The sequence below is a fragment of the Electrophorus electricus genome, chromosome 6 (assembly GCF_013358815.1).
Source record: "Electrophorus electricus isolate fEleEle1 chromosome 6, fEleEle1.pri, whole genome shotgun sequence".
NCBI lineage: Eukaryota > Metazoa > Chordata > Actinopteri > Gymnotiformes > Gymnotidae > Electrophorus > Electrophorus electricus.
Window position 1 is genome coordinate 21,641,865 of NC_049540.1, and position 18,858 is coordinate 21,660,722.

Genomic DNA, 18,858 nt, shown 5'->3' on the forward strand with positions numbered 1-18,858 from the left:
ATGTTGTTTATTTTGAATACATAAAGAAAAAACATTTATGTACTACATCTTATTTAGTAATTAGTCTGCTCCACACATACTTGAGAACAAATAAGCAGTTAAGAGGTAACCAATGGACTCAGTTCTTTATTTTGGAGCTCCAAGTGCATAGCGCTCATAGTTGAAAAAGAAATGTGCCATGTCCGTGTTGTCCAATGTGAGGAAAAACTGTATGCCAATAATACTGTTATACTCTCCAAAGGCAAATGCATAGCCATGAAAGCCAGAACACTATAAAAGGAACAACTACACCACATACAAAATTAAAAACAGAGACAGAATAAATTGTGTTATTAATATTGCATTACTAAAATTAGGAGTAATTTACAGGGCATACTCATTACAGCTGAACTTTGTTTAAAGAATTAAGATAAATGTTAACTTCAAATAAGTGCATTATTATGCAATCAAAGAGAGGGAAAATAAACATATAGCATATTCCATTTCTAGGTTACAGTAAAGAATCTGTTGTTATGATGATTGTTTTAGCTGTCTGATTTTTTAGATTCAGGATGAATGTTTGGAAGACAGCTGTACCTCCTAAGCTAATTCAAGTACACCCACTTTCAATACCAAGATATACTCAAGTGTTGCTTTAGTTGCCAGGAAGTGGAAATATCTGCTATAACAAGAGATGTACAGAGTTAGAAGTTATGTGGATATAAAATCAAAATGAGGTCACTGGAATTATTCTATATAAAACTAAACAGTACGATATTTATTTCACAGATTTCCATTAAAAACTCGTAGGCCCACGGAAAGAAAAAAAAAAAAAAGCAGCTCAGATTTTCAAGTGTGGGTGTCAAGTTATGTGTTGGTTTACAAGAACCTTTGTTTTCAACCACCTCATTTATATAGAAACTTTATTTTAGCAATATTTCAAAGAGTACAAATTAATAATATTGTTAAATAATATTTTAACAAGAAAGCTACAATAATTTGTTATTGTACTGCATAACACCTTATATTTCCAGCAAGGAATGCTAACTGCCACCAAGGTTAGGGATGCATCAATATGAGTGTAAACAGAATGTTTTATGTTTATATATGATAATCCTGATACAGAAATGATACACATATAATATTTATGTATAGATATGGATGAAAACAGGCCAAACTGAACCAATTCAGCTCTTATGTTTTCTTTGTTTATGCCCTAGGTTTAACAAATTGAAAAAAAAAAAGAAAAGAGTCAATACATCAATACATCTGTCAATACATCTGCTCTTAGGTGCAATAAGTACAGATCCAATGTTAATATCAAACTAATAACAATTTGGTAAAATATCATCCCTAATGTGACAGGTTAATATTAATATTAAAGAGACATTTCTTATGCTACACGGGTTTCTTGGGAAGACAATAAAGTTAAGATAACATTACTCACATGTATCTGCCACATTTTGAAAAGGATATTAAAAACATTCAGAGAATATGTCTTGCTGGCTTCAACAAAAGCAAAAGCAAATTTGAGACCTGTTAGATAAGGATAGAGTAGCTAATTGGCTAGCTAACCAAAAGTAATTTAACAATGCATTAGATTACCAGCTAGGTGTTTTAGCTATCTTAACCGCTATTTATCGAGCTTGTTAGCTAATCAGACAACCATCAACCGAATTTCAACACTATGAGTTTACTACAGTGAAACTCCACATAGACATACTTACAGATGGTTTTGGGCTTGGTGCTGTGCTGCATATTATCGACAGATTGGAGTATATGGACAATACCTACTTTTTTAGGCATCTTATTTACTTTATTTATTTCCTTGTCTAAATAAATAAGTGAGTAAACACTTATAAGAAGATTTTTTAAAACTGGGGATTCGCATTTGCAGATCAAAATGACAACTGTGTTAATTTATTATTCGCATAACTGGTTGTACTTCCCCTATGTGTTACCACTGAGATCAACAGGAAACCTAGAGGGAAGTGCTGTCATTTTTTCTTCGTTCAGTGTGCTCGAACAAGTCCTGGTTGTATTTTTTAATGACTTACAATAGTATAGTGGTAGAATTTTGAGTTGTTTTTTAATCAAACTTGTTGTCTTTCTTTATCTATTTTTTATTTGTGTTTCTTTTTTATTGTCTTCTCAAATTTTATGCTGAGCATTCACTGTTAAAGTTCTTTGTTATAGTTGATTATAAAACAGAATTTTCTTTTAAACATTTTTTACTTAGTCTTATTGTAGGCTTCTATAAAAGGCACAGTGGCATATCAGTGAATCGTGTTTTCAGCTTTTCACCAGTTATGACTAATGTGATGTGAGCGTACAGTCAAAGGAGCTGCCATTTTGGGGCTTGTGTAATTTTTGTTCTTATCCTAGAGATTGGCAAATTTGGAACTATGAGTTTTGATAGCATTCCATCAAAAACTGAGGTCATGAGTTGGGATCCACAGCACCTGGCTGACTTTCTGAAAAGGGTAAGTTACTTTCTTACTACACTGTTATTGGACATTGCCATTCTTCATTTTTTCCCCCCTTTTTCTTTCTTTTTTTTATAAATATTAACATCGAATTAGAATATTAAAGCCATTTGAAAATGTATTTTTAATTTGTATATAATCCAGAATATTTCATTTTAAAGCAGCACACATTTGAGGGTTACATTAGGCCTATATCAGCAATATAATCTAAATAATAAATTCACATAGGCGTGCACACACACGCATACGCAAATACTTTTTATGTTAAACTTTCCCATGCCCATAACACTGATGTTGTGAGTCTTTTGTGAGTCTAACTTATTCTATTTTTTTATTCACATTTCTTACTTTTTTTCCTCAACAGCGAGACCTGACAGGATGTGACAAAGTGATTATAAAATACAATATGAATGGACAGAGATTCCTGGTATGTATACATTTACCTTCCCACTCCCTGGATATCCTTTGTAACCACAGTACTTTGAAAAGTAATATGTAGAGTACTAGGCATTCTATATACTACTACATTCATAGGTTTTCACAATTATTAAAATTTTCAAAGTTGTCAAACACATGCTGCAAAAATTAAAAAGATTACTAAATATATTTGTGCCTGTATTTAATTTTCCCCTTAAAAATAAAATGTAACGAATACAGTTACAGTTTTATCTTGATCTGTGATTCAGATTTTCCCTACACACTGTGTCAATGTTGTTGCATGTTGCCATGGATTAAGGACATGCCATTATTAGAAATGGTGTCTTATTAACAGTTGTTAAATGGTTGGTCAAAAAAGCTACAATCAGCATGATTTCAAGATTACGTCATCTTACTGGCAGTGTTATCTATCTCTGGTTATTTATAAATGAAAATACACATATAAATGAAATAAGTAGAGATAGGTGTACAGTGAAAAGAATACTTTAATATGTTTGTGTCCAATATCCATTATTTAGGAATTGTCTACAGCAGTCGGAACAGCTCAAAAAAGAATGTATTCCAAAAATCTAGGAATTAAATAATCATAGGGATGGAGTTTGTATATATTCTGTTTATACCTCTTATTTCCGGTTTGTCTTTTGGTGTGTCTTGTAAAAAGAACAAACAAAAAAAATATTTTTTTGTGTGTGTGTTTGTAGAATATGTCAGAGAATGACCTTCAAAAATTCCCCAAACTTCATGCCCCGTGAGTATTGCTGTTTAACTGCTTTATGCTGAGGTTTGCTTAGTGTCATTGTACTTATTTGTTAATCATATCTCTTGCTTTTAATTTTAAGAGAATTACTGAAAACAAATCTGACTATCCTCTTCTTTTTGTGCAGACATAATATTAAAGCTCAATCATATATCAGTACTATTATCCAATTTCTGTAACATATCATAGTTACTTTTCATTACATTCAAGTAACTAAAAGTTGAAGATACATATCAAATGAGTTTATTTCTGCTGTGTTGTCTTATGGAGACTCAAGCAATAAAATATGGAGACTTAAGCAATAAATATGGAGACTTAAGCAAGAAAAGCTAAGTTAGGCTTACTTTAATATGATGGAATGGGGAATATATCCCTGTTACCTTATCTAAGTTCAATATTTTTATCTAGAATTGTATTCAAGGTCCTAGTTTAACAGACTTCTGTCTGAATGTTTCTAAAAAAAGTTGTGTGTAATTACATTATGAGGGTGCTCACACTGTACAGGAAATGTCAAGTTACCTAACATGTAGCTAATTATGCTGTAACACAATAACCCCAGAACTGCTCATTTACTGGTAATAATACAGTTGTTATCACCTTAAAATAGAGGTGTAGGTTTGGGGGAACACATCCCCCTAATGTTTGATTTATTTAACATCGTGTAAGCAATGTGCACTGCGAGTAGTGTGTGAGCTGTATGTCGTGTGCCCAACCCTAAACTGAAATGAACCCTATGCTACTAAACAGAAATATTTTATGATAATGACATAAAAGTTACACTTTCTGATAAGCACTTTTGGTATGTGAATTATTTTAATCCATGTGTATTTACATATGCTGTACTAATGTAATCCCTTTGTGATAGAACATGCCATCTTTGTAGTTACATTACACTTGCATTTATTATTTGTATGTAAGTACAAAGGTAATAGAGACACTTTATATAAAATGGATCTGCATATATTTTACTACCTAGCAATGTTATTCATCAGTTCTCCTTAGCAATCTTAATCAACTAATTTTTATTTAGAATGTTTAGATTTAGAAACAACTCATTTTTATTTAGAAGATCGTACAGGGTTTGCTGTAGTACAAAAAGTGCTAAGCTCTCTGTCTTGGTGCCTGCTCTGACATTAGGAGGAAGCACTGTTCAACAATGATAGTGCAACACATGCAGATGTGACAGGAACTATTGCACAGTAGAATCATGTGGTGCTCAGTACTGGTAATATATGAAATGGCATAATGTGCATACTTTTAAGGAACAGAAAATTTAGTTTTGAACTAGAATATGCAACACTGGTCAAAACATTGAATATTAAAGATAGTGTTTCTGAATGTCACACTGGGGGCACACATTTGACTTATATGGGATTTTAAAAGTATAAAAAAGAAAACACGACTGTTTTAGTTACCACATCCTGCCAAAACTGAGCCCTCAGATAGTGCGCCCACCTACAACTATCCTGTGCTTTTAGTGAGTTGTCTGACACCTGAAGTATTGGGTTGAAGACCAGTTAGTTATATTTACTTTGAAACAGCCTGTGATCAGTCAATAAACATACAATGTAAAATAGAGAGATATACCTAAAATAAATTACATGTTGAATAATTTTAAATAAAAAGATGTGTAATTTGTTTGCTGTTGTAGACTAATTTCCAAAATATGTCGGGAAATCAACAAGAAAGAGGAAAAGAGGAGTTTTTTCCCAAAAAGGCAAGTGGTTACCCACTTGTTTGTAATGAGCCTTTATTCACTTGTACTTTTGAGTAGCCTCAACCAATTATTGTATTTTTTTCCAATTTTCCTTTTTTTATAGAACCTCTGCACCCAAATACCAAGAAACAGGTACAGATAACTTGTATGTATAATCACGTATGCTGTAGATTTTACTACCAGTTTTGCATTTAGCATCTGACAAATAATACTGTCAGATTAAAAGAACAGACACAGGGCTCGAATACATTTGTGATGTGGGGGGGGGGGGGATATGCAATTTGTATAGGGTATAATCTAAGAGAAGAAGCCTGCTTGCTTTTTGCCTTTAGCATCTGGCAAATAATACTGAAGCAGAGTGAATTGGTTATTAGACACCTGGGATGGGATGCTTGAGGAATGAAAAAGCTTAAGTGTGAAATGAGTAGGGTTTGGCACACCTGAGTTCAGGAAGCAGGAGTAATAGTAACAGTATTAACAAAGTCATAAGCATAAACAAACCAACCAAATTCGATGAAAAGAAGACACACAACTAAAAACAAAACAGTAAAACAATCAAATGAGTGTCTGTAGCTATCATAATTAGGGTATGCATCATATATGGGGAAATGTGAAAACCAACAGATGCCCCTAATTCAACATTACCTGAAACTGGGTGCCAACTGTAATATTAAAAACATTTTTATTTTTAATTGTAATTTACAGTGGAATTTGCGCATGATGACCATGACCAAGGATGGGGTTCTGAAGAATTTGTAAGACTTAAGTTTTCTGAATCACCTCTTTCAACTGTTTTGAACTGATGTTTATAAGTCATGCTATATATTTTTTCTTTCTGTATTGTCACTGTTTCTGTGAAGGAAAGTGATGATGACTATGAGAGCCCAGATTCAAATAACAATGCTGAAGGCAGTGGTGGAGATTATGAATCAGCAACAGAAGGAGGAGCGGACAGTGATAACGACTACGAGCCACCCCCGAGTGAGCCGTCTGATGATGCGCCGCATCACCAGATCTGTGCTGCCAAGCCCATGTGCAACAGCGAGTACATTGGTAAATATTGCAGTGGACGTTTCATACTTACTCCTCCATTTTAGAAGAACATATACATTTTTCGGTTTATGTACCTCTGTACACATACCTTTGCTGTGAATATAGACCGGGCTCATACTTCAGTCAAAAGCCAGCCACCAGTCCCTCCTGCACGTCCTGGGCCTGGTCCTCCCCTTCCAACTTCAGGACGCCCAGGTGTAAGTCCTCCACAGTTACCAGAATCATCATCTCTTCTGTTGCTTTCATTATTTAGTTATATATTTATTACAGTGGCAATGAATTAATCTTTTGACTTGCAGGTCCTTGGATCATATCAGAGGACAGATCAGTCCCCTCAGAGACTTCAAAAACCTCCTCGTAAGAATACACAGAATGCATTTGTGTTTTTGTTTGTTTGTTTATTTAGTTGTTATTTGTGTTTTTTAGTTTTTGATTTATTCATCCATCATTTATTCATCATTCATACTTTCACTTGTTCATGTTATCCTCAGCTCCAGATCGCAGTAAAAAGCCAGGTACTCTGGAAAGAAGGTCTAACAATGCACCAGTTCAAGGTAACTTCTTTAAAAATAGATAGCCTCGATTGACTAAAGTTTATCAGATGGCCACTGACAGTTTATGAGGTTGCAATTACTAAAGTGGAAGTGAGTCCTGAGATGAGGAAGGTGAGTCCTTAGATGATTTTGTTAAGGTCTAAGGATGTACTGAAAAAAGTGACAGTGCCAATCACAAAAGCAGGGATCTTGGAGTACCGGTGCAGTTTCCAAGAACAGGGTTGTGATTGGACAAATGCAATGCAGAGAATCAGGCCCTGGGTCATGTGATTCATGGAAAGCATTTACTAGTCCACATTGTCAGAGAGAAGATGAATGATTACTAGTTTGATTCACGAAGAGAAAGAGGAAGTGGAAGCACAGCTTGCAACAGTAACGTCACAATGAAAACATCGGCTTTGCTCGGAAAATCTAGAGAAACAAAAGATCACCTGGCAAGAGCAGTGGGCAGTGGATGTCAGTCGCATTAAATTTTTGCTTGGATTATCTTACAACATCCTTCCAACCCCACCAAACCTTGAACAGTAGGTAGGTGAAGATCATAGTTGTAAGTTATGTTTCTGGATTGGCACACTGAAGCATATTTTATCAGCATGTGAGGTTAGTTTGTTACATGGCATATACATGAAGGTGGAGACATAATCAGATGCTTAGATGCTTAGTGCATTAGCATGTTTATTCAATAGTAAGCACTTAGAGGTTAAACACTTTGACTAGCAGTGATATAAATATAGTGGTTAGGGTTGTGAGTAAAGGGCAGTGCATTGGAGAGCAAACGTATGCAATAAATATCGGAAGATGAGCGAAGTGTGCGATTGGAAATTGCCAGTGGATGTAGACAGTGCTGGATTAAACCTTATGCAAGCCCCTTTTGTTTGTTTGTTTGTTTGTTTAATCCGTTGTTGTGTGGCCCCTAAAAGGCATGGGGCCCCTAGGCCGGTGCCTATTTGGTAATCTGGCACTGGATTTAGGTAGAAAAACTTCAGGCCCAAAGGTGTATTGCATTTACTACACTAAGGCCAGACATGGTAGTGTACTCTGAAAGTAAATGGATATCTTAGTTTATAGAGTTAATAATTCCATTTGAGAATGCAGTTGATAATGAAACGAAGAAGCTGAAGTATTTAGATTTGATTGCTGAGGTGATAGAACACAGGTGGCAACCACATTTACGACTGATAGAGATAAATGTTGGGGGATCTCCAGCTACATCTTCCACATCTTTGCTTGTGTAGTTTCAGAGGCCGTAAACGTAGGGCAGCTGTGAAGGAGTTATCGAAAGTAGCTGAAAGGGCTAGTCAGTGGTAGTGGATGAGTAGAGTACAGACTTGCTAGGTAAATGCACTATAAAGTTGGAATGGCTGAAATGTTCGGTGTTCTAGGTACATAGAGGATTGGGTATGTGAGTGAGTTATTTTGTCATATCATTGTGTATTGTAGTAGATCCAGATGGAACTGGTCTCACTGAGCCTGAACTAACGGTGCTAGTGGGGCTGGGTATGGTCTTAGTCACCAGGGAGGCCAATTTGTGTTTATGTTTAAAGAGTTGTGGCTGGGTTTAAAATTGAACTTGGAGTGAGGTGGGGCTAGGACACCAGACCTCACTGTTGAGCTTTCTGAAAGTGTCGTGGACTTAATTTAGCAAAACACCAAAAAAAGAAGATGCCTACCTTGTGGTATTCTTTTCTGAAATGAGTGGGCTGGACTTTGCGTGAAGCTCTAATGTTTTGGCACAGGATATTTGATATCCTATTCTGTGTATAATTACAAAATTATTGATAAAGAAGCAAGCCCAGTACACAAATAATTTAGACATTTCAAATTCACACCACTGAGCAATTCTTTTTAAACTGAAACTGTAGTATTGTGCTATATTGTGTGCATTGTGTGCACTGGATTGCTGGAAAGTGATTTGAACAGAAACATCAGTTTCAGCTGATATTTTTGAGAAAAACTGGAAATATAGTGACGGACCCCCATCCCATAAAAACCCATTCTGTCCAGTGAACTTATGAGATAAGCTGAGCTAGCATTAGAGATGTATATTAATACTTGTCTCTTATCTTTATACACAGGTGTGAATGTCAGTGCCACAAATGACAGGGTAAGTCTGCCATCTTAGCAAATATATGTTTTACTGTGATACCCTTTATGAAATACATTCTGTAAGATTGTGTTAGTAGATCCTTTATTTCTAAAATGGTTAAAATGTTCAAAACAATGCAAAGGTATACACAAAGTATAAAAAAGTATAAAGTATTAAAAAATATAAACAAGTTTATTAGCTATGACAAAGCACTTACAGTTTACCTCTACACTATAAGTGGCTTTTAATGTCATAAAGTAATTATTTGCTTCACACATAATGATTTGTGATATTTCTTTAACATGATGCAATTAAACTGTTAAATTACTGTTTGATTAAAGACTCTCAGTTTTAATATGTCTGTTTTTTGTTCTTTTTAAATTTTTAATAAATGTTGTCTTATACAGACTGCCCCACCACCAAGGAGGTATTACTGCTTCCTTTTCATCTAAAAATATGATTGTAATGCTATTGTTTTTCCCAAGTATCTGTTTAAGTATGGGTTAGCACTTGGCATCTGCCCTATCTAATCCAATATCTTAAAACACACATCCAATTCCAAGTCATATGCACATGAGTTGTCATGTGGTGACAGATTTGTCTGTGAAGGTATCAGCTGTGTGCAATTACTTTTATAATAAAGATTGACAACATAAATTATATGATATGGTATACAGATACAGAGTGCTTACAGTACTAATATGACATTGTTGCAAATACTCTGTCTTTAGAGTGTTTGTTATTGTGGTAGCTCAGTGGTTAAGCTGCTTGACTTGTAATTTGCTGGTTCAAGCCCCACCACTGCCAAGTTGCCACTGTTGTGCCCCTGAGCAAGGCCCTTAACCCTCAATTGCTCAAGTTGTACTCAGTCATAATTGTAAGTTGCTTTGGATAAAAGCATCAGATAAATGTAAATAAATAAGTGTAATTAATAGGCTTGTTACACATTTGAGCGGCTCATGCAAAATTGATTTCCGGTGTGGACCTGTACTATAATTAGTGTCTGTGAATTTACTTCCAGATTTGCACCACTAAGAACATAGCACTATGTTTGTTGTCACCTGTTCTCAAAGCACATTTACAATAATTGTGTAGTACAGAAATTTTGTTTGTTTTTATTGTCAGGATATTGCTTGGATTAATGATTCTGTGTTACAATATAATAAACTGAATGTTAGGTCTTTTATGACTGTGATACTAGCCAACCTGCTGGACCAGAGAAGTTTGTGGAACCTCTGAGAATGCCCAAACCTCCACTGCCAGCTGTGGGGGTACGAAGGAGTGCCTCCTCACTCACCCCAAGTCATTCTCATAACAGGTATGACTATAAGGTTAAAGTGTAGAATGTAGGTTTTATTCAAGGGTCTTTACAACTATACTGGGTGAATCCCTGTCCCTTTATACATATAATCCTCCTCCCCTCATTTCAGGGGATCATAAGTAATTTACATTTATGGCATTTTTTACAAAGTAATTTACTTATGACTGAGTATAGGCAACAGTAGCAACTTGGCAGTGGTGGGGCTTGAACCAGCAACCTTCCAGTTACAAGTGAAGTACCACTACCACTAACTGATCAGTTAGCCTCTTGATTGTTTCTTGGCCAGCTATGCTGTTGCATCATTAGTCATGCTAGGTCTAGATTATATGTATATGCAGCTATCTATAGTGCAGCTCTGTTTACTTGAGGATAAAGGACCATGTTACTGTAACTTGTAACATGCTAAAGTTTATTGAGTTTAATGACTCGAATTGTCTGACTTTTCTTGCAGACATGCACCTGATCCCAGAAATGAGGTGGGTATTGCAATAACTTTTAATGTTGCATGATTTCTTTTGAATGGTAGTTATTACCTTTTAAGACAAAAACAATTACTTACTGCAATACTGCATTACTGTAACATGTTTCAAATGTGCCACTGTAAGTGTACTTGAGAAACCTGCTCTTGTTCATGACCTATTTGTTTCCATTTCTTTAACTTGACATACTGAGCCAACAAACATTCTGTATCAGTGAGAGAATGCTGGTTCATTTTAGTTAGGATATAAGTTAGACTTTGACCTCACACAAAGTGCATCATCATGTAAATGTCAGCTGTTTACACATTATTTTTGTGCATACATGTTATATCTTATCAAGGATCTAACATCTAGAATCTTTCACACTGTTCTTTGCTACTTGTTTTTGCCTCTTATTTGTGTATCGTCTCTCACAGTTTCATGATGACAGTAAGTATTTCTGTCATGTTTTGTGATAATATTGTTTATTTAGTTTTACGGTTTGACTGAAATTTGGTTGTTGACCAGTACTGCCATATATTTTATACTAATACCCCAAACAGCACAGGATGAATAGCTTACTGCTCTGGTGTGTATACCTGCTTATTTTCACAGATGCCAGACCTAGCTCCAACACTTTCCCCCTGCACTCCAGAAATCCATCACCAAGACCACCACCACATGGACACAGTGGGCAACCTGACAGGTTATTTTCTGTTTTAGTACTAATGTGGTCTAATAGAAGTAAAACATACCCGTCTCATTACAATAACAACACACTAATGACAAACTACTCTAAAAGTGATGTCTAGAAAAAAAAATGCAATATATATTCTTTACATTGTATTGGACTGCTTTATTATTTATATGCCTTCCTTGACATAAAAATCTTATTATTATTGTTATTGTTGATGTTATTGGTATTGATGGCATTATTGTTATTGTTATACAGTATACACCAGACTGGATCCTTACCATCAAGACTACAAGAGGGTATGTGCATTAGAAATATCAAAATCTCCCATTATAGTTCTATTGTTCTGATTTATTGCTAACTATCCCAACAAAATTGAATACCAACCAGATTTTTCTTAATTGACAGCAATTAACAGCCACAGGAGTAGTTCAAGAACCACACCACAACAATCAGTAAGGTTCCCTGACCAAGATACATTTGGAGAACAGGTTAGTTGGATAGTGATTGTTACATGGGGTAGTTTTCAGCAGGTGGCGCCTTTTTACTGTAATTCCATGAGTCTCAGAAGCATGTCCACCGTTTCAGATGATCTGTGCTGACAGAACTATACTCAGAAGTCTCTACTCACTATGATGACCCTTATGACAATGTATTATTATTATTATTATGAAAGCAGTAGCAGCAATATTTTTTTTTGTAGTTGCAAAGGAGGTGATTGCATAGAACATGTACTACAAATAACATGGTTTACCAAACCTGACCACTGCTTTTCTGTAAAGCCAAAAGAGAGGGTTTGAGTTATGTTGCTCTATCTTATATTCATAATTTGATTCAAGACTTACTTTGTAGACAACCAAATTAAAAATAGGTGGGGGGGGGGGGGGGGGGGGGGGGGGAATGTCTTTTTATGGAGTAAAGAAGTAAGAAAGTTCCCAGAAAGAATCAAATTTGAAAAATGGTGTATTTCATAATATGAATTAAACAAAACTACAAAAGAAATCAAATTGTGACTTTGAACAAATGAAATAACATGTAAACACCATAAATTAAGAGAACATTTTCAGTAGTACTGATGAACTATTTTGCTTACACTATCAATAGGACATGGACCCTGCTTGGTATGTGGGACAGGTTACACGCGGTCAAGCAGAGAATAGTCTGAGAGTGGTAAATAGGGTGAGTCAATTTTATTACACTTTTTCAATTGTATCCAGATCCCTGTATGTTTGTATAATGCTTATACATAAGTACTCAGGTGAAATTTTGAAAATGTTGTTTCAAACCACATTTTTCCTGCTTTAGGATGGAGCATTCTTAGTACGAGACAGCTCAAAAGGCTCAGCTAGCCAACCTTACACTCTCATGGTACTTTACCAAAACAAGGTTTTCAACATTCAAATTCGCAAAGAACAAAATGGCTTCCTTCTTGGTACTGGCCTGAAATCTTGTGAGGTACACCAGTACTTTCTATTATAACAGTACTCATTAGTTTTAGATGCAACATGTTTGTATTTAGACTGTATGTTAAAAGGTTAAATTGATGGAAGCTTTTTATTATGTGTTTGACAGATCTTTCCGAGTGTCAGTGACATTATCAAGCAACATATGCAGATGCCACTGTTGCTGATTGATGCTAAGAATCGTGGAAGAGGTCAACAGAACCAGTGTGCTCTTACTCACCCGGCCGGATTTTGACCCTCTACAATAAACCTATCACAACCACTGCACTAAGAAGACAATATTTTAACAGCAGATGGTTATATATCACAATTGATGAACAAAAAAGACTTATGAGCATTTCAGTTACATAGCAAGAACCTCACCCCCCAAAGGATTCAATGCAAAGTTTAGAGACCTCTGCTGACACCACAATCAAAACAAATAAGTACGAGTTGACTATGCATTCATGTATTAGATATTAGGTTATACCATGACAGAAAACATTAAATGATGAATTTAGGGTACTAATGTACATCATGTAAATCTGTTATACATACAGAGGAGATATATATATATATATATATATATATATATATATAATATATATATATATATATATATATATATATATATATATACACACACACACACACATATATACATACACATAATATATATATGAAATTTTTACCACCGTACTCTCTTTACACACACACACACACACACACACACACACACGTGTGTAAAATAGTACAAGTTTTCAAAAAAACAGGACCTTTTGGACAGAGGGCGTTCATCAGCTGTGTGTGTAATTTCCAAATGGTTGTGACAAAATATGTACCCGTTTAAACGCTACATATTTCGTTAAATTTGTATTCAGAAAAGATAATAACTTGTTGCGTGAGGGACAGACGTCTGTGTTTCTTACGCGAGTAGCTACTATTGAAAACAAAATAACTGCCATTGCTGAATTGCTGGCAAGCTAAAGAGTTGGGTTTTCCCTTATTTCAATAATATCTTGACAGTTAAAAACGTCCTGCAGTGAAAACTATCAAACTGTCATCAGGGATCCGAGCGTAAGCCTACACAAAGGGATTCAATTACAAGTGATTGTTAAACATGTCAATCCAGTAAAATTACAATCCCAGCTAGCGGTGGCTCGAATATTTGCCGTGGGCTATGTAAATGTCTCTCAAACCTGTATTAGCCTGTCATTGATAGGCTACTGGTGGAGCGAAACAATAAGGTTCATTCTGACAATCTTTGATGTTCGACTGGGCATTTTGTGATGTATTATGCAAATCTAAAAGAGAAAAACAAACACAAAAACTGGAAGGTATCCTAAATTATCATGATATGACAGTCACGTTAGCCTAAATGATACGTTGGTATTTATTCTTGGTTCTAGTCCTTCAGTCAGCTACATGTGTGCTGATGTACGTTTTACAGGGAGCAGGTGAACGCTGTGACGCGTGGGTGGGTCATGAGGGATCTTGTTTAAAAATGTAAATTCAGAAAGAGAGCATGAATAGATCACTCCAGCGCGACGTCGTCTCTCTGTATGTTCGTGCGGTTGGAATGAGGGTGGGGGAGGGGATATCATCTGGTATTCGTTTCGGGATTAATTATGCCTGGCAATATTCGTGATTCTAAGTGACAACTTTAAACAGTTGTAAATTCACTGTATGTATTGGATGCGGTAAGGATAGGTACCTCCTGAAGTAGACAAACACAAATAAATTTACAAAGTGAGGTTACGAAGTTTAGATTTACTTTTTCTTATTTTTTTCCAATATAATGTAGCTGTTCTACTAAAAAAAAAGTTAGAATATATAAAAACATTTGAAAATTGTAATATTATTTAGAGCTTTTACATGCGTTTACATCAAAGATGACTGATATTTACATTTTGAGAATTGTCATTGCTATGTTTTAAATATTTCTGAGTGCTACTACAATTCAAGGGTGTAGGTTATTTCCACAAACATGTACTACTGGAATATTGCCCCATTTCCCAAAAGTGTTTTTCCACTCCACCTCTAATTTGATCAAAAACAAATTAGGTGTGAGGTGTAATAGAAACAACCAATCAAACCAAAGAGGGCGTAGCCAACCAAGTATAAATTTTCCAGGTAAAACAGGTGGCAGGTTATGGTGCACCTGACCAACCCACCTGAGCCGGACATATAGACAGTGGGACAAAGAAGACAGAGTTTTCCTGCACTGTACTCAGTCCATCTTCAGCTGCAAAGAGAGAAGGCAACAAAGAGAATTACGGTGAGCATGACATCATTTGTACCACAAGCCATGTCACCCCGGTTTGACAATATGGGGCAGGAATCCCAAGAGTACAGCTTGTACAGTGACAGCTTCTATACCCCTCCGCCTCTGCCAAGCCCACAACAGACTTTGCCGTCTGCCTGTGACCTGGCAGACTACAGCAGCCTGCCTTCCAATCCTTATCTGTGGTTCAGTGGCCCTGGCCTTAACACAGCAGCAGCCAGTCTTGGGGGAGCTCCTCAGCCCTATGGAATGCAGAGACCCTACATCGGAACAGGAGGAATGGGGGCCACAGAAGGACCTTTCAGCTGGTTTCCCCTGCCTTCTCAAGAGGACCTGATGAAACTTGTCAGGCCCCCTTATTCTTACTCAGCTCTGATTGCCATGGCAATAAATGGGGCCCCAAATCGCAGGCTGACTCTCAGCCAAATCTACCAGTATGTGGCGGACAACTTCCCATTCTACAACAAGAGCAAAGCTGGTTGGCAGAACTCCATTCGGCATAATCTCTCACTCAATGACTGCTTCATGAAGGTTCCAAGGGATGATGATGATCCAGGTGAGAATATGTTTCTCCTGCTGAATTTAATTGTAAGAGCTTTAATCCATTTTAAGACCAACATTGTTCAACATGCATGCAACTGAAGCAAGTTTTGTCAGGCAGTATTTCTTATAGTAATAAAATTTTCATATATATTTTTGTGCAGGAAAGGGAAACTACTGGACTCTGGACCCTAACTGTGAAAAGATGTTTGATAATGGCAACTTCCGTCGTAAGAGGAAGAGAAAATCTGATTCCCTGCTTGAAGATGAAGGGAAAGGCTATGCAGGAACAGACTCTACTGGAACCAGCCCAGAACACCAGAATAACCCCAACCACGAGCCAGAGAAAGGACCCTCTCCAGTCTCAACAGGCTCAGCCCCCTGTCTAAATGGCTTCTTGTCTCATATTAATGAGGTGACCTCAGGTTCAAGTAGCATGCGAGAGAGTGCGCTCCTCCCTTCTCTGCCACTGGGCCTGCCTTTGGACACCCAAAGGGCTTCTCCAACAGGAGGTTTTGGCCAGTACTCTCCAGGTGCTACGGTACCACAGTGGGAGGCCCAGGTTCCTCCCCCATCTCAGTCCAACCTCTCTGGCACACCCCCCCACTACACAGGCAGTTACAGTGACTCAGTCCTCAGTCAGTTCAGCAGCCATCTTTACCCAGGCCTGGACTCTGCTGGCATGGTGTATCTACGGGAAGGCACAGAGGTGTAGAGCAAGAAAGAGACTTCCATGTGTTTTTCCACCAGGCACTTGAACAAAGCAGCTGTGTAAGACCTAACGAAATTCCCACGATGTTTCCTGAGTCATCTGGTCATTGGACACTGTGTGAACTGTCATACATCCTGCTCTCAGCATCAGCTGCTGGTATCATCTCATTTCAGGTTGCAACTAAAAACGTTTTGTTGTGACTTTTTTTTGTAAATGCTCCCAGTTTATGAAAGAGACATTTGTTGTAGTATATTTACTGCACTGAAATTTGTCATAGGTATAACAAAATTTTGCATTGTCTTTTTAGATATATTTTCTTACTGTAATAAATGTTTATATGGATATATGTATCTGTGCAAAAAATAAAGTATAAAATGTATTAAAATGCAGTTTTTGTATGAATCCTTAATATAAAATATATGAAAATGTCAGTGTAGTTATAGATTTTTAATATTTTTATTTATGACAGTTTTACTATTTTGATTCTAATTCTTTTTATTTGACTTCTAGATATTATTTATTTTTGATGAAATACTACAACATATACTCCATAAAAGCAAACACAATATGAAATTTACTGAGTTTTAGTTGTTAGTGCTTGCAGCAGACTAAAGTCAGATGTTCTTGATATCTGTTATTTTAGTCACTGATCCACATGAGGGGTGGAGGGTGGTAAGAGAATGGCCAAAGGAACCGTTAAACAACAAACTCTAAAAGAGAGGGAAAAAGACTGGTTTGGCAGCAGGGAAAATATATTAAGCAAAACTTGTTCCTCTGGGTTTCAAGGCATTCCCTGTAGCCCTTTAATTACTAACAACTTATTGAATTACTATCAACTTCTTGAACAAGTTCTATAAAGATAAAAAAGAAGAAGAAAAGTAAGTGATAAGCTATTTGTGTTTAACATGTACAATTGTGGTGCATATTAAACTCAACTGCACATTACTCATTTCATTGCAAAGGTATGGTTCTACTACTTCAAATCAAATAATGTAGTTTGGGTAGGACAATTGAATTAAGATTTTGGGATGCTTTAATTTGTGTAACATTGTTGTGGTAACAGGTTGTGGTATTCCAGTTGTCAAATAAAACAAATAAATGGGAGGATTTAAAAGCAAAGATACTGTAAAATGCAGGCTGGTGTAACACCAAATACACATATACAGGATCCTTTGGTAAATGTAAAACACTGATACAAAATTGTCCTGTGTATTTGTAGATGTAATATGGATGTACCAGTGTTGTCAAACACAGGTAGGTGTTTTAGGAAATGTTGATGTCACCTGTTGCTTAACCTTCCTCGGCATGGGAATCAGCCTTCCACACAGCCTTCTCCTTATGACTGTGCAAAGTGCACAAAGCAGCACTGGGAATGTGTATGCCAGAAACTTGGGTTTTGTTTAATATATTTTTTTTAGATTAAAGCATTGAGTAGTAGACTACAACTACAAGGCATACAACAAATTTATGACTATAAATCTAATACAATTAGTATAGTTTTTTAATACAAAAAGTGACAAAATTCACATTTTAACTTTTAAATTTCAAGAAATTCAAGATATATAAACAATAAAAGCTTACACTTTATTATTTCACTACAGAATAAGTATATTTGTTCATTAAAATGTTTTCTGCACTTTATGTTTACTACATGTATGCAGTACATGTATGTATTACTGTATGTTTGACATAGAATAAATATTTGTGTGTGATCTGAGTGATCTGCAATATTTAATGCACTAGACCTGGAACATTTGCCCAGTATTTAGTTCAGATTCTGATTCAAATGATGACTTAATCTGGCTATTTCATGCTAATGAGAAAAAGTGTTAAGAAACTATGGGTCCTGTATCTTAACGAACCAAAGTAATGTCTTAAAGAACGTCAAATCCTATAATTGTCATAAAGACCTACAGAGAATCAATGTAAATGGTAAAATGTAACCAAATTAAAACAGTTTATAATGATCAGCCTCTATTGATTGTTAGATAAATATGGCATGTCCTGCAGCCTTCTCTGTCTGTCACATCCAGACTCTCCGCCCTTAAGGTCTCAAGTCTTAGACATTCCTGTCCTCCTCCCTACAATGTGTATTTTCAAAACATAGCCATCTACTATCTTTACACATGAAAGTGGGGCTCTCCATTTAGACTTATCAATTCAATCATATCGATTGGATCTTAGCTACACAGAAAGTGTGCCTTATATTTACAGTCTTGTGCCTGACATGGTCTTTAGATCAAGATTGTGCTGTCTGCAGTGCCCTTGGCTCAAAAGAGAAGTAAAATGGGAAAGAATGTTTTTGTTAAATAGTCATGAAATGTTTTTAGGCAATCA

General features: G+C 36.1%; 2 protein-coding genes across 2 annotated transcripts; both read left to right on the top strand.

Moving 5' to 3' along the window:
• The first annotated feature begins 1,953 nt into the window (after positions 1–1,953).
• Positions 1,954–13,510, top strand: lcp2a (lymphocyte cytosolic protein 2a). Its single transcript, XM_027004979.2, has 21 exons — positions 1,954–2,462; positions 2,830–2,892; positions 3,605–3,651; positions 5,312–5,377; positions 5,481–5,509; positions 6,083–6,132; positions 6,238–6,430; positions 6,536–6,627; positions 6,730–6,787; positions 6,922–6,984; positions 9,060–9,088; positions 9,478–9,497; positions 10,272–10,388; positions 10,843–10,867; positions 11,287–11,299; positions 11,465–11,555; positions 11,802–11,842; positions 11,952–12,034; positions 12,648–12,722; positions 12,849–12,998; positions 13,116–13,510. Exons 1-21 carry the CDS (start codon positions 2,385–2,387, stop codon positions 13,239–13,241), a joined length of 1,509 nt encoding a protein of 502 aa, XP_026860780.2. The 5' UTR covers positions 1,954–2,384; the 3' UTR covers positions 13,242–13,510.
• On the top strand, positions 13,358–16,872 carry foxi3a (forkhead box I3a). Its single transcript, XM_027004990.2, has 3 exons — positions 13,358–13,431; positions 15,119–15,825; positions 15,974–16,872. Exons 2-3 carry the CDS (start codon positions 15,270–15,272, stop codon positions 16,522–16,524), a joined length of 1,107 nt encoding a protein of 368 aa, XP_026860791.2. The 5' UTR covers positions 13,358–13,431; positions 15,119–15,269; the 3' UTR covers positions 16,525–16,872.
• The last annotated feature ends 1,986 nt before the right edge of the window (positions 16,873–18,858 follow it).